Here is a 13,894-nt window from a genome sequence, read left to right on the forward strand (position 1 = left end):
AGTCATTAATCAAACAGACACACAACAGCTCTTCTACGGGACCCAACATTCCCTGGGAAGGGGCAGCTCCTCCAGCTTTCTATTCATACTCATCATTCAACACGTGGCTTTAGGTTTTGCCTACCACACCTCCCTAAATCTGCACCGAACAGAGACTGACTAATTCCCTCCAGGGCTTTTTGTGGGTGCTCCTCATCTTAAAGAATGCTTTACAAATAGTTTGTGTACTTAATGAGGCACTAATAGGTTGCAGTAGGCGCTCGCTATCCTCTAAGTGCTTCAGCCATTAGAGCAGGGTAAGCAGGCACTTGCTAACAGCAAAAGGAAAAAAAAAAGGCTTATGTCTAATTAGGGGTTCTGTGAGAGGACACATACTAGATTTCAGGTCCAAATGCTTCATATCCACCCCTCCTTCCATGTTGACCTTCACCTTTTCCCAATTCTTCATAAGTTGTAGCTTCTCTTTTATAAAATTTATAATATTTTTAATAGAGCCAAGCCAATGTATGTCCTCTAACCTTGTTCTGAGACATGAAAAAACCTTAAAAGAAACCTCTCCTCAAATACTTCAGTTTGACTGACTTCAGTGTGACAGCACTTCAAAGTGCTAAACACCTGGAAATTACATCTTAAAATACAAAACAGAAGGCAATTTAAAATAAGTCCTATTCAATGCTCGCTGTACAATTCATTCAGTGCTAAGTGTTAAGCTGTTAATGCCTGTTTTGCATATATCTGTGAGGAATCAAGTCATTCAGAAACGTCAGTGGTATGACACTAAGTAACTCAAAGGATTCACAAGCTAGTTGCACGATAGTAGGTATCACAGCCTTGTAATTTATCTCAAAGAGATCAGAAGATACAAAGAAAAAGAGTAACGATCAGCTCCAGCCTTTGCAGAGAGTCCTGCTGCTGTTGTTTTTTTTTACTTTCTAAAATAACATCTGAAACCTTCAGCTGGGATCTGTCCCAGCTTGATACCCGCAATTTTAAAGAAATGCTCCTCTGATCTTTCTTAAGGTGTGGAAAATGGGAAACTCACCTTCCTTCAGGCAAATACCCAAATGTTTTGGCACAGTTTGATGCCTTAAGAAATGCATCACTTGGTTCTCAAATCTTCCATTGAGCAAGACTTTAGAGTCTGATAAGTTAATTGCACATGGGTGGACAACCCTAACCACCCACACACAATAAAATCGAAGGAGCCTGTGTACTGGGTTGCATATAAACATGCACTGGAATCACTAAGAGGTCTGAATTCCCACTCGTGACCATGTCAATATCTACCTCGGCTGGTACATCCTTCCCAGGTATACCTGGTGTGTGAGAACATGTTGTTTAGCTATTCCATGTGCCGTTCTTTCAGCACTGTTGATGTCCTCAATGCGAGGCACTCCATCATATAAATGGGAACAAGCTACTGCGCATCAATGCTTCCTGGACCGCAGCCAGGTAACATCCTCCCATGCAGAATAAAGCAGGCACTTAACTAATGATGTGCTGCAGCAGCATATTTGGCATCATATTTGTGCCCCATTTGGGGCTCCAAAAATAAAAGCAGTAGATCAATAACCGTGACAGATGTTCTCATTCTTAGAAAAATATGCACTAATATTTTATCAGATATAACAGACCCATTAAAGTGAATAAACATTTGTTCACCAATTTTTTTTGTTCACCAATTACTTTTTCTTCTTCAAAATAACAACTTGGAGAGGTAAGAAGTTGGGAAAAGACAAGATACAATGATAAAAGTAGAAAATTATCAGAGGCACACAATTAACATACACGTATTCAAACAGTACCTCCCAGCTCAATGGAAACCAGTATGAGTTTGCTTATGAGGCAAGATTTCACTCACAATTTTTCAGTCCAAACAGAGTATTTACCATGAGTTTTAGAATTAGTTTTAGGTATGGTAAAGAGGCCTACTTATCCAACTCTGGGAAGTAGCTATTACTAAACAGATCTGAAAACTTGTCTTCCAAGAAAAAATGGGGTTTTTTGAGTAGCTAAAATCAATCCAACTACTCTATTGTCGGTGTCTGCTTTATCAAATCTAGAAATGTTAACTCATAAGGACAAATATAATATGCCACAAAGTCCGTAAGCAGCTGACTGCCAGCAACAGTTAACATTCACCCGCGAGAATCACAGAATCAGTTCAGGTTGGAATGGACCATGGGGATCGCCTGGTCCCCCACATCCCCGCTCCACCACCAGACCATGGCCAGTTTAGAACACATTAATTTTTTAATATCTCCAAGGACGGAGTTTCCATAATCTCTCTGGGCAACCTGTTCCAATGCTTGACTACTCGCATTGTGAAATTTGTTTTCCTCACATCTAACTGGAATTTCTCTTGCTGCAGTTTGCACTATTCTCTCTCTTCCCTCCACTGTGCACCTCCAAGAAAAGTCTGCCTCTTGTCTTCTCTGTACGCCTCTATAAAATAGCTGAAGACAACAATGAGACTTTGCCTTCTTTCTTTAAACTGAACAAACCACTTCTCTCAATCTTTCTTAGTATGACATGTGCTTCATCCCTCTAAACATCTCGGTGGTGCTTCACTGGATTCGCTCCAGTATTTCAGTGTCTTTCTTGTGCTGGGGAGCCCAGAACCATATACAGAACTCCAGATGCAGCCTCATAAGCACTGAACAGGGAGAAATTATTTTTTTGACTTGATAATTACATTCTTACTAATACAGCCCAGTATGCAGAGCTGGACTTGTTGACTATAGGGGCAAACCATTGACTCATGTTCAACTTGTTCACCAAGAGAAGAACCGCTCTATTCTCCTCTCAATCTGCTGCTGAATGTTCTCGAAGACAGCACTCTGAGCTAGATGAACCTTTGGCCTCCCTGAGGATGACAGGTCTCAGGTTGTCAGACCCGTATGAAGACTACCAGGGCAAACAACAAGCCTCTGCAAGTTTGGACAGAAAGGTGCCTCAGATGAAGCATTTTTTGAGTCAGTGAATTCTGCCCATTCTTAAAGTTAGGCACATAGATACTGAGATACTTCGGTATCTTTTAAACTGGAGTTGCAATGAATGCTTTGTGGCATTACTTTTTACCGAATTTCATTTTGAGATTTTGTATATGAGTATTACCTCACTGCAGAAAGTGAAACGGACTGTTGCTTTCTGTGTATGGCATTTTTCTTCTCAAAGTTTCAAGACAGCTTTGATATTTCAAAACACAAAAATCTCCAGAACTTCAGCTGACCCCCTGCTCTGCCTTGTGCTGGTTTTGGCTGGGATAGAGTTAATTTTCTTCACAGTACCTAGTATGGGGCCATGCTTGGGATTTGTGCTGAAAACAGGGTTGATAACACAGGGATGTTTTCGTTACTGCTGAGCAGGGCTTACACAGAGTCAAGGGCTGTTCTGCTCCTCACCCCACCCCACCTGCGAGGAGGCTGGGGGGGCACAAGAAGCTGGGAGGGGACACGGCTGCGACAGCTGACCCCAACTGACCAAAGGGGTATCCCATACCATATGACGTCATGCTCAGCACATAAAGCTGGGGGAAGAAGGAGGAAGGGGGGACATTCGGAGTGATGGCGTTTGTCTTCCCAAGTCACCGTTACGCGTGATGGAGCCCTGCTTTCCTGGAGATGGCTGAACACCTGCCTGCCCATGGGAAGCAGTGAGTGAATTCCTTGCTTTGCTTTGCTTGTGTGTGCGGCTTTTGCTTTATCTATTGAACTGTCTTTATCTCAACCCACAAGTTTTCTCACTTTTACTGTTCTGATTCTCTCCCCCATCCCACCGGAGGGGGAGTGAGCGAGAGGCTGTGTGGGGCTTAGTTGCCGGCTGGGGTTAAACCACGACAGCCCTGCTTGTAGTGTGCTGGTATTTGCACACCCTACAATATGTCACAGCTTCTCATCAGAACTGTATCCCTCCTATCTGAGTGGTCTGGGCAAGCCCCACAAAGCTTAAGGTGCACTGCTCAGAAAATGAATATTAATTTGATTCAAAAGCCCTAATCAAAACACCTAAAATTAGCAGAAAGAAAACATTCACACCATGGCTTTCCTGCTATGGGGCATAGAATAAGCATCAGGAATCCTTTCAATAGCAAGCTAATTTTCAAATGCTAAGAAAAATCTGATCCAAAATCTGCCTCCCTCATTAGTCCCCTCCAACCTCCAAGAGTCCTCTCTTCCTTTCTACACTAGTCCTCAGAAAATCTTCCTACATCAACTGGGAAGATTGCAAACTGATGTTTATATCCTTCTTCTAGAGGGATGGGATAGATACTGAGGTTGCATCAGACAGTACACTCCATAGCACCATATTAAGCAAGACAGTATAACCAAAGTGGCAGATTTCCTCATACCAGTGTCAAGGAACCTGCGTGTTCTGTCAAGCTGGAGTTTTATAGTTTCAAGATATTCTCAAGAGTCTTGTTTGCTCAAAACTATTCAGACTAGGAGTACCTTCTGGGTTGTTTTGTATTTTGCTCTTGTTGCCTAATGTTGGTAATTGCCAATCAATCAATGAACATGTCCTGAATATTCTCCATGAGTTTATACATGCTTATGCCAGGCTCTTCAAAAAAGTTTTGGGCTTTCCAGAACAAAAATTTCACTGACATCCCAAAGCAGCAGAATCCAGATCAACCTCAATTTAAATCACAGCCTGTCTTTTGTGATCTCTACCCCACAGGAATAGGCACAGATGTTCAAGTTAAGAACAAAGAAAAATTTAAAATGAAATCACTGAAGCAAGGGCATTTAAAAAAAAAAATCTACAGGCCTCCACCTCAAACCAGACCTTTACCTATCCTGGAACTGGAATTTGATGGCATCTACTTTTTCTGTCCCATTAAGTGATGAGAAATTAGCCATTTATTCATCACCTACATTCTTTAAAGACAAGATGATCCGTATCCCTCTTGGGATGAGTTAGTGGGGCCCAAGGTCTACTTGACCTCTTACAACCTTTTCTGTAAGAACTTTCCGTCCCTCTGTATTAGTGAAATTAGCATATATGACCCTGACTCCTGCATGGGGAAAAAGCCCCAGGCTATCTTGCAATGGAGGGAAGGTGATCACTGAAATACTGTGAATGGTAATGGTGTGCAGGGATCTCTCATATTGAGACAATTGCACATCTACATTGCAAATCGCTAAAGAGAAGGCACTTCTGGAAGGATGGGTTCAAACAAAACTATAGGCTCAAAACTCCACTTTGAGTGTTGAACTTCATGAAAATTAAGACTCAGATCTGAGTTTCCCATTGTGACTCTACTCCTGGTCTGTATTATAAAAGCCAGAAAATTACGCCTATTGATTAAGTCACTAACACACCGGTATGTTGCCTCTGTTTAAAGAAAAAAAAAAGCTATTGTGCAGGAAATAGCAACAAAGGAAAAGATGGGCGGGCAGAGGGATCTTCTCCATATCTCCATGACAGCAAACTAGGCAGTAACTAAGCAGGATGGCTGTGAACTCATCATTTCTCTTTGCTAGGCAGTGCAACGTGGTATCTTTGCTCCGTCACAAAGCATTGTTTCTGATCTCTAAACCAGTGGAACTTTAAAGGCAGAAGAGCATTGAAAGACTGGGGGATCTTCTGGGCTGTGTGTGAAGGTGAGGATATTCACTTGAAACATAGACTTTTCCAAGCAGCAACTACTACCGCAGAGCAGTCTGAAAGGGCTCAGTGCATGGCCATACTAACCAGCATCGCCTCTATCCATAGCTAGTGACAAGGGTCTCCAAAATTTCAAGAGAATAGGAATCAAGCATTTCAGCTCTACTGGTATGAATCTTTTGGAACACAGCTGGTAAGAATTTTTTTTTTTTCCCTGGGAATTATGTTCAGCTCTAAGGGTCAATATGGCAATAACAGAACAGCAATAAGTAACCACCTTACTGAGTCACTCCTTGAACTCGTTAATGGAGATGGAACAGTTAATTAGGCAAGAAGATTAGCCAAAGTACAATACATCTCCTTTATCAACACAATCCATGCTGTGACACTCATCTTAGCCCTGTACTTATGACCTTCATGTTGTACAGAAGACATTCTTATTGACACTACCCATGGGCCACACCTTCTTCTAATTACCTTCTCTACAAGGGGGATTTCATCATCAGGGTTCCTGCTCTTTGTGCATGCATATATATATATCTGCTCTCACAGATACACGAATACACATTTAAGCTAAGTGTACTGGAATACTTAGAGCACAGATTGGCTGTGAAACAGGTCAAGAACCCATGTCTGCCATGAAGATAACAGGCGCCTTTGTGCTGCTCACCCTGGCAGCTCTTTGCTTAGCAAGTGAGTAACCTTTTTTAATTCCTAGTATATTACAGTTCTGATGTTCAAATACTGCAAGCTTCTCAGTCTACTGGGATAGTAAGCAATGGTTGCTGGACTTGGGTGGCAGAAAGCAAGTGAAATTTTATGCTTGCAAGCAACATTGCACCAGCTTTACAGTTGCTAATGTGAGTAGATGAAACCTATTCCTTGATGGTGATGTGAATCAGAGCTGCATTGTAACTAAAAAGTGAACTGTAAAGCCTCAGAACTAAAGCAGGCTTTTACCTACTTATTTTTTTCTTCCATCTGAGCAGGGAGCTTGGAGCTGATGAGATCCTTCTCCTGCCAAACTGAGCAAGCAGCACACAGCTGATTATGCACGGGCCACATAATATGGCTGTGAATAACCAGGCTGGAGAGAGCTTTGAGGCGCAGGTTGCTCTATGGTAAAATAGAGAGCTGGGAGGAATTTCTTGAGCCTTCATTTGGTAATTTTTTTTAAAACAAAAACTTGCAATAAAAAAAAGTAAGATATAGAAACATAAGTACATTTAGAATAACTGAAAGAGGAGAGTCCAAGTCTTCTCTGCTAGTAGTATAGCAGTTCAATAGCATTATGAATGTTAAAGAAGCAAAACAATGAAAATGTTAAAACAAAACCAAAATTATGAAACAAAATAATGTTTCCATTTTGAATAGATCTGAAAAGTTTGCTTTGAAAATTGTCTCAAAATTCTTATGAAAAATGTCAATTTCAATGAAATGGCATGCTTTTGATGGAAACTGTTCTTTCAAACAGTGTTTCATTAACTGCAGATAAATAAATAAATATTGCTTTCATAAGAATTCCAGCAAATCCCTTCCTTGAACTTTCTAGTTTATCTTGTCCGCATTAAAACTTTATGGATTGATACTTTTTAAGTCACATCTTTTTTGCATTCACTCCCAAATACATAGTGGATGCTAAAAGGTTACCAGAGAAAAAATAACATTGTAATGTTTTCATGGAAGTGGGTTAAATCTGATCCAATTCCAGAATAATGAAAACTCAGTCAAACTTCTGGTGACATAGAAACTTGACATGGAACATTATTTATGCATTATTTATGCTAGTTTTCTTTACCTTGGACAACTTTATTTGATGAGAAGATGTAAGCAGCTCCATGAAAGGAAGTTTCAGTGGAAAGCTTAATGGCTTTAAAGATCAAAAAAAGCTACATTTAGTCAGAAAAACAAGTGCTAGAGCTGTACTGCCTTTTAGATCATAATGCATTTTCTTCCTGCTCCTTCTGTACAGAAGCCTCTGCCTGATAACTTTTATCTCTTGGAAGCCACAGAATGACGATTATAGGACAGGAGAAGAACAAAATACATTCCTAAAGAAAGGAACAAATGTGTCACCATAATGGAGACATGCCAATGTTACTTGATTACTTTCTGGGAGGCGTAATTATCATTGTTTTGGAGGAGCTTTTTGAAGCCCCACCTGAGAACAGGCTCCATTATATTAGATGCCATGTGTATACGAAACAGGAGCTAATCCTTCTGCCAAATAGTTTAGAATCCATATTGACAGGGAAAACACTTTTTAAAGTGGTATTATGATCCAAATTGCATTGTCATCATTATATATATCATCATTATATATATTTAGTATTATATTTTAATGAAGATATCCTCATTATTGACAGAAAATCAAAGTATAAAGGACCATTTGATTTGCTTACAGCCACATACGATTTTTTTTTTATAAACTTGGGAAGTAAAACCCAGTCATGCTCAATAACTAGTTCATCCTAAACAAACTGGCCATTGAACATAATACTGACTCCTGGGTCTTCAATCTTTTTCTGGTGAAAAGGGGAAATTACCTCCAACAACAAAGACTGTTCTAGTTTCTGACACAGATTTCTAAGGTAAACAATACAATAAGGTCTACTTGTTTAATAAGTTGTGACACCTGTATCTTATTAAACACTGAAAAATGATGTCAGTATTTACTTTCAAGGAGGTAAGAGAGACTTGGTGTTGCTGGAAGGGCTGGTACTAATGAAACCATCCCAGCTGCAAACTGAATGTTCAACAGTGGTTTTTATTTTATCTTTTGTGATTCTGTTTATATTGCAGATGCTGCCAAAGAGAATGAGGTGAGTAATTTTATCCTTTATTTCTGGATAAAAATACATCGTTTGTAACAACATGAGGTCCATGCGATTTAAAAAACCATATATTTAAAAAACCATATTAAACATTAATTAAATGCTGCCAAAGTATTTCAGAGAGAAATCCCTGAGTTTGAGATATGTGGTTTCCATACAGTTACCCTGACAACTTCCAGATGCTTTTACATGTAATGCAGTCTGGGCAAGAAATTGGGCAGGGCCAAATTTTAAGTCAGAGAAATCAATATTTATATTTATAAATTAGTATTTATAAATTAATATTTATCTGACGATGACACTATAGGGCTTTCTGGGTGACTTTCAGATCCTAAATTATGTACCTAGAGATTTTAATTTCTCTCTGACTATGCTGGAGTGTCCATCCTGGGGTCAACCTCTGAAAGAAATGAGGCACCAAGCAATGAAATTCCTTACTCATATGAACAGAGACAAGTCCTTTGGGAGTCCAGTGGACAGCAGCAGGGAGTAGAAATTCACACACCCACAGAGCTGGTCCCATACTGGCACAACACATACAGCCTCTGATGCCTAAAACTACACCAAGACATACATACTTTTCCAGGAAGAGCCTGTTCCACTCCCCACACCAAACTTCCCCATTTTACCAGCTGTTACACATATATATACATATGGGCCAAATTCACCTAGCTTCTAGCTTTTTTATTAGCTGGCCCTTGCCTCTCAAGAGTTGGTGGGTGACCAGTTTCAAAATGCTAATTTACAAGCCACTGCCTCTGCTGGGCTAGGTTGTGGAAGCCTGTCAACTACGTCAGGTCTCTGACCTGCTTGTGCCGTTGGGGCTAGGTGTGCTGCCTCCGGCTTTGCAGCCAGAGGTTGAAATGTGTGAGCAGCCAGGGCTTTGGAGGAGAGGGAAAGGACCAAATGAAGGAAAAACCTAGGTAAACTAACATCCCATATGCTTTTTTTTTTTTTTATGGGATACTGGATTTAAGCCCATAATATCCAAAAAAGTGATGGGCTAATGACTCTTTTTGCCAGTGGAGACCTCTCAGTCTGTGCTGCAGCCATAGCACAGGGGCTGAGCTGCTGAAGGGGCTGACTACACACAGCTCCTCACTTCACCCACCTGCAGACCCCGGGCAATGACTAGCTTAAAACCAATTGTATAAACTGTAATAAATTCCAGGGTTTGGCTGAAGTAACACTCCTGTCTTTCACTAAGAGTTGAAATGAAGGGCAAAAAAATCAGGCCATAACAAGAGAACAGCAAGGCTGCGTTCTGTTTTAAATATATACATTTATAATACATATTTTGGCTAGATCTCCAGAAATGAAAAGCTCCAGTCATAGTGTCCCCGCAAATATTAATATGTTTCAAATTGCCACTAGACTAGCAGCAAAAAGGGCTGAACCAATTTTCATTACAACAGCACCTTTAAGGACAAGTGATTTCCCAGGCAAAGAAACCCAAGGCTTTTGAGGATAACAAACAGCACATTAAATAGAATATGTGCACTGCAAAAGGAACTCCTTACTTGTCAAATACCAGGAATGACATTCACTTGGCAGGAGAAGATTGAGCTCCAAAACCAGGACAGGAGCACTTTCAGCCATTTCTTTTATTACTTTGTACTCCCATTTTCATATCTAAGTCTGTAATGAATACAGTTCCACTATCAAATGAGCGCCTTTTAACAATTTCTTTTCATGGTGATACTTAAATAGGACTTTACTTTACTCTGCCTGGGCAGATCCTTTCACCAGTGTAAAAGGCGTCAAGAGCTGATACTTGTGCAATAAAGAGACAGAAACCCTTCACATCCTTCATCTCACCTGAATTTACTGAGAACTGCAATCAGGTAGAAAAAATATTAAGCCTCAACTTTTCTGTAGAAGAAAAAGGGGCTGTATTTTTTCCAGTGACTGTATTCTTATTCAGACAGACAACGAAGTCACTGAAGCTGCTTAGTACCTGACACGGGTAGCATCACACACATCTCTGTCGGAAGGAATGTTTCTTTTTTGCAGCTTAGGCTCAGCTAATATAGATGGTGGAGCCCCATTGACTGTGCTGCTCTAGAGCAGCTGACAAGCTTGTCCAAAGATTTCATATATTCATTGTCTCTGTAGGTGAATGGAGAATGTGAGAAAGATGGATTCAAAGAAAAATTATAATGTATTTGCAGGTAGACTGCAGTGAATACAAGAGGTTAGAGAGAGGAAGACCTATTTACTGCGAAAGACTGTATCAACCTTTTTGTGGCTCTGACGGGAAAACATATAACAACAAATGTTCTTTCTGCAAAGCAGTCCTGTAAGTACAATACTACGTAATTACTCCTAAATAAGCCAAAATCTGAGATTAGCTGAGTTATCTGGTATTTCCATTCCACCTAAGTGCTATCATTTTTTTCAGGGTCGCTACTCCTCTGCTTCTTTGCTTAATCTTTATAGACTAATTGCTTCTCCCACCAATAAGGTCCCACCAATTAAGCTAAACAAATGACCTTGATATTTGTGTAAGCAACTTCCTATTCTAGCAGAAACTGTAGAAGTCGGACACTACAGAGAAAAGTCCAATGAGCAACACAAGGCTAACAAGGCACCTGGGCCCAAATCAGGTCATATAAGAATTCAAAAGCGGTACTGCAAATATCATGCTTTTTATGGATAAAATACGTAATTTTTAAAAGAAAATTGTTTACAGATCAATGCTTTCATGTCTGCTACAAATGTTTATAGCGTCTGTTAGCAAGCTGTTGGCTGAGGACTTCAGAGAGATTTTAGTTTATAATGTTAAGCTTACTGTCTGCAATGTCTATGTCCTCCCCTTCCTTTGCAGGAGAAGTAGAGGTGCCTTACATATGAAGCAAGTAGGGGCATGCTGAATGAATTCTGCGTGACAGAGAAGAGTGTCGAGAACAGCTCTACACTGCCTTATGACAATCTCTTAATTTAATTTCATTCATCCTGCCTCTTCTGATGATGGTGAACAAAGCACAAAGTAGGCTTTTCAGTTGTGCTCTGTCATTTGCTGCTTCTCGCTGCTCCCAGTGTTGGGATTGACACTTCTGTCCTCCCTGCAAAGCATTTCCTCGGGATTCTGAGGAGCATTGCTGTTTCTGTAGCAAGTTGGTTTTCACATAAGTCCTTCATTATGTATTTGTCTCCATGGTTAAAGTTCAAATCTTCTAACAATGCCACCTGATTTTAGTGGACACGAGTCTGCTTTCCTTGTTGGTGAAGTGTTTTCTTTCATTTACCCAGATACTTCTTTTCAAAGTCTTCAGCTTTGCTAGGCAATGCTTTGACTCTTCCACGTTTGTAGCTAAATTTTAAATGCTCACTTTTCTTCCTACTTTGTACAATTCCGATTCGTATATGTTGTTTCGCTACTTAGTTTGCATGTTTATTAAAACAAACATTGACCCTTTTTTTGTCCATGGTGACCTTTCTAGAGAATAAGTTTATTGCATCTATTATTCACAAATGATATACTTCCCAAGTTACAGAAAATAATCACAGAGCAGGAGCTAGGGCCAGAGATAAAAAAACAAAGCCTGAAAGACAAAAGGTGTAACACTGATAATATGCACTAGATGGCCTCATGTTACTGAAATTTACCCTACAATCTGGCTCTTTTCTTCCTTCAAATGAAACAAAACTGGTACACTGTAAGACTGTACAAGCTTTGTAGCAGTCTCTGTTAAATCCTGCCCTTTAAATGTGATCATTAATGATTCTGTTCACTTCAGATAAATTGTCCACTTTCAGACCTGAAGAAATTTCTGTTCTGCTCTTACATCCTTATTATCTTATTAAGCTAGTTTGTCTTTTACACTTGAATAGTCAGTCAAGGGAATACATTTTCCCAGAATTAAAACTTATGAATTACTGACTTTACTGGGCTTACACATGAAGAAAACTTTGGAACTGGAATGTGGGTATCATTTCTGATTTCTGCTTGGTACTCAAGTTGGGCTGGAGTAAGACTCATGAGGAAAGAAGCTCATGTCCTTGCCTTTGAAGGCAAGACACCAAAAAGCCTAGCCATTCCACTGATGGCTGAATGTCACTGTAGCATCAGGCAGGCTGCATTCTGTAACAGAAGGACCAAAAGGATTTGTTGGTCCATGGTGTTAGTATGTGCTCTTTCTCCTGGCAGAGCCAAGAACTTCACCCTCATTCTCTGTAGAGGAGAAGAGGCTGTTGGACTTTATGTGATGCTGATTAACAACCAAAGAGAGAGTCTTTCACAGGCGACTTCTTTACCAAGGAATTAAACAGTGCCAGCACACAGCTGTGAGCACTGGAACTCCATCATCTGTAGTTTGAAATTGTTAGCATGGCCCTGGCATGATCCTGTCTTGGATCAAAATTCTTCCCAACAGTTCTCAGGCACATCTCAGCAGGCTAGGGACCATTCCCAAATAGGAAACTGGATGAAGGCACCCTGTTTTGGAAGCTAAAATAATTTCATAGCAGAGATCATAGAATCATTAAGGTTGGAAAAGACCTCTAAGATCATCGAGTCCAACCGTCAACCCAACACCACCATGCCCACTAAACCATGTCCCTAAGTGCCACATCTACACGTCTTTTAAATACATCCAGGGATGGTGACTCAACCATTTCCCTGGGCAGCCTGTTGTGATGTGACTAGACTCAACTAGCTGGCCTCTGGACGAGAGAGGATCTGTTTAATTTGCTAGTACACACTGATGTAACCCTAGTCTCTAGTTTGAATTATAATGTGAACTGGCTGAACTATTTTCACACTAATTGCCTATTACACTCAGTACCTCTGGAACATATGGAAGAATGGTAAAGCTGAAAACAACAAAAAATGAAAGGAAAAATTGAGGATTAATGAAATGCTAGATTAAATTTGTAAATGGAGTGCTATTTTCCAACCAAGCAAACACCATAAAAAGTAAATACTCTGCATTTCTATGTCAAAATGATACTAAATAATGAGTGTATTTAACAAGGGACTTCTTTTTCCTGACTGTACGGTTCCCTAATGAATTGCATTTCTGGGCAAAATAGCAGTAGCTACCGAATGTTATGTAAATCTTGTCCAGGTGGATTTCTTAACATTATTATATGCTGTTCCCAGTCACTAGTGTGTCCCATGAAACCACACGTAGCAGAAACAGGAGCCTAGGGACAGTTTTTGGGAGGGAATGGGGTTTATTCCCCACTGTGTGTGGGTTCAGACTCCTTTCTATGGGTCAGTGGTGCTCTGAGTACATTAAAAACGTACTCAACATTCCAGATCATTCATAGGCCACTGAAACCTGTGGGAGGCTACCCGTGACCTTGGCTTTAACTTTCATCTTTCAGAAAGGAGAAAATGGGCATGTTATTTTCTAGGTGATGCATAAGCAGAAGATACTCACTTTGATGTTCTATTGAGATTATAGGTTTAGAATAACAGTCTTAGCCAAGAGCCAGCATAAAAT

At 40.2% G+C, this 13,894-nt stretch overlaps 1 protein-coding gene across 1 annotated transcript; it reads left to right on the forward strand.

Annotated features, from left to right (window-relative positions):
• The first annotated feature begins 6,239 nt into the window (after positions 1–6,239).
• LOC142088497 (ovomucoid-like) lies at positions 6,240–11,317 on the forward strand. Its single transcript, XM_075163873.1, has 4 exons — positions 6,240–6,303; positions 8,413–8,432; positions 10,616–10,743; positions 11,272–11,317. Exons 1-4 carry the CDS (start codon positions 6,240–6,242, stop codon positions 11,315–11,317), a joined length of 258 nt encoding a protein of 85 aa, XP_075019974.1.
• The last annotated feature ends 2,577 nt before the right edge of the window (positions 11,318–13,894 follow it).

The sequence above is a fragment of the Calonectris borealis genome, chromosome 15 (genome assembly GCF_964195595.1).
Source record: "Calonectris borealis chromosome 15, bCalBor7.hap1.2, whole genome shotgun sequence".
Taxonomy (NCBI): domain Eukaryota; kingdom Metazoa; phylum Chordata; class Aves; order Procellariiformes; family Procellariidae; genus Calonectris; species Calonectris borealis.

What these genes read in the sequence shown, in the direction of transcription:
- LOC142088497 (XM_075163873.1), top strand. Translation starts at nt 6,240, where the DNA reads ATGTCTGCCATGAAGATAACAGGCGCCTTTGTGCTGCTCACCCTGGCA. An exon ending in GGCAGCTCTTTGCTTAGCAA is followed by an intron (nt 6,304 to 8,412) that starts GTGAGTAACCTT and finishes TTTATATTGCAG; the next exon opens with ATGCTGCCAAAGAGAATGAG. An exon ending in TCTTTCTGCAAAGCAGTCCT is followed by an intron (nt 10,744 to 11,271) that starts GTAAGTACAATA and finishes CTTCCTTTGCAG; the next exon opens with GAGAAGTAGAGGTGCCTTAC.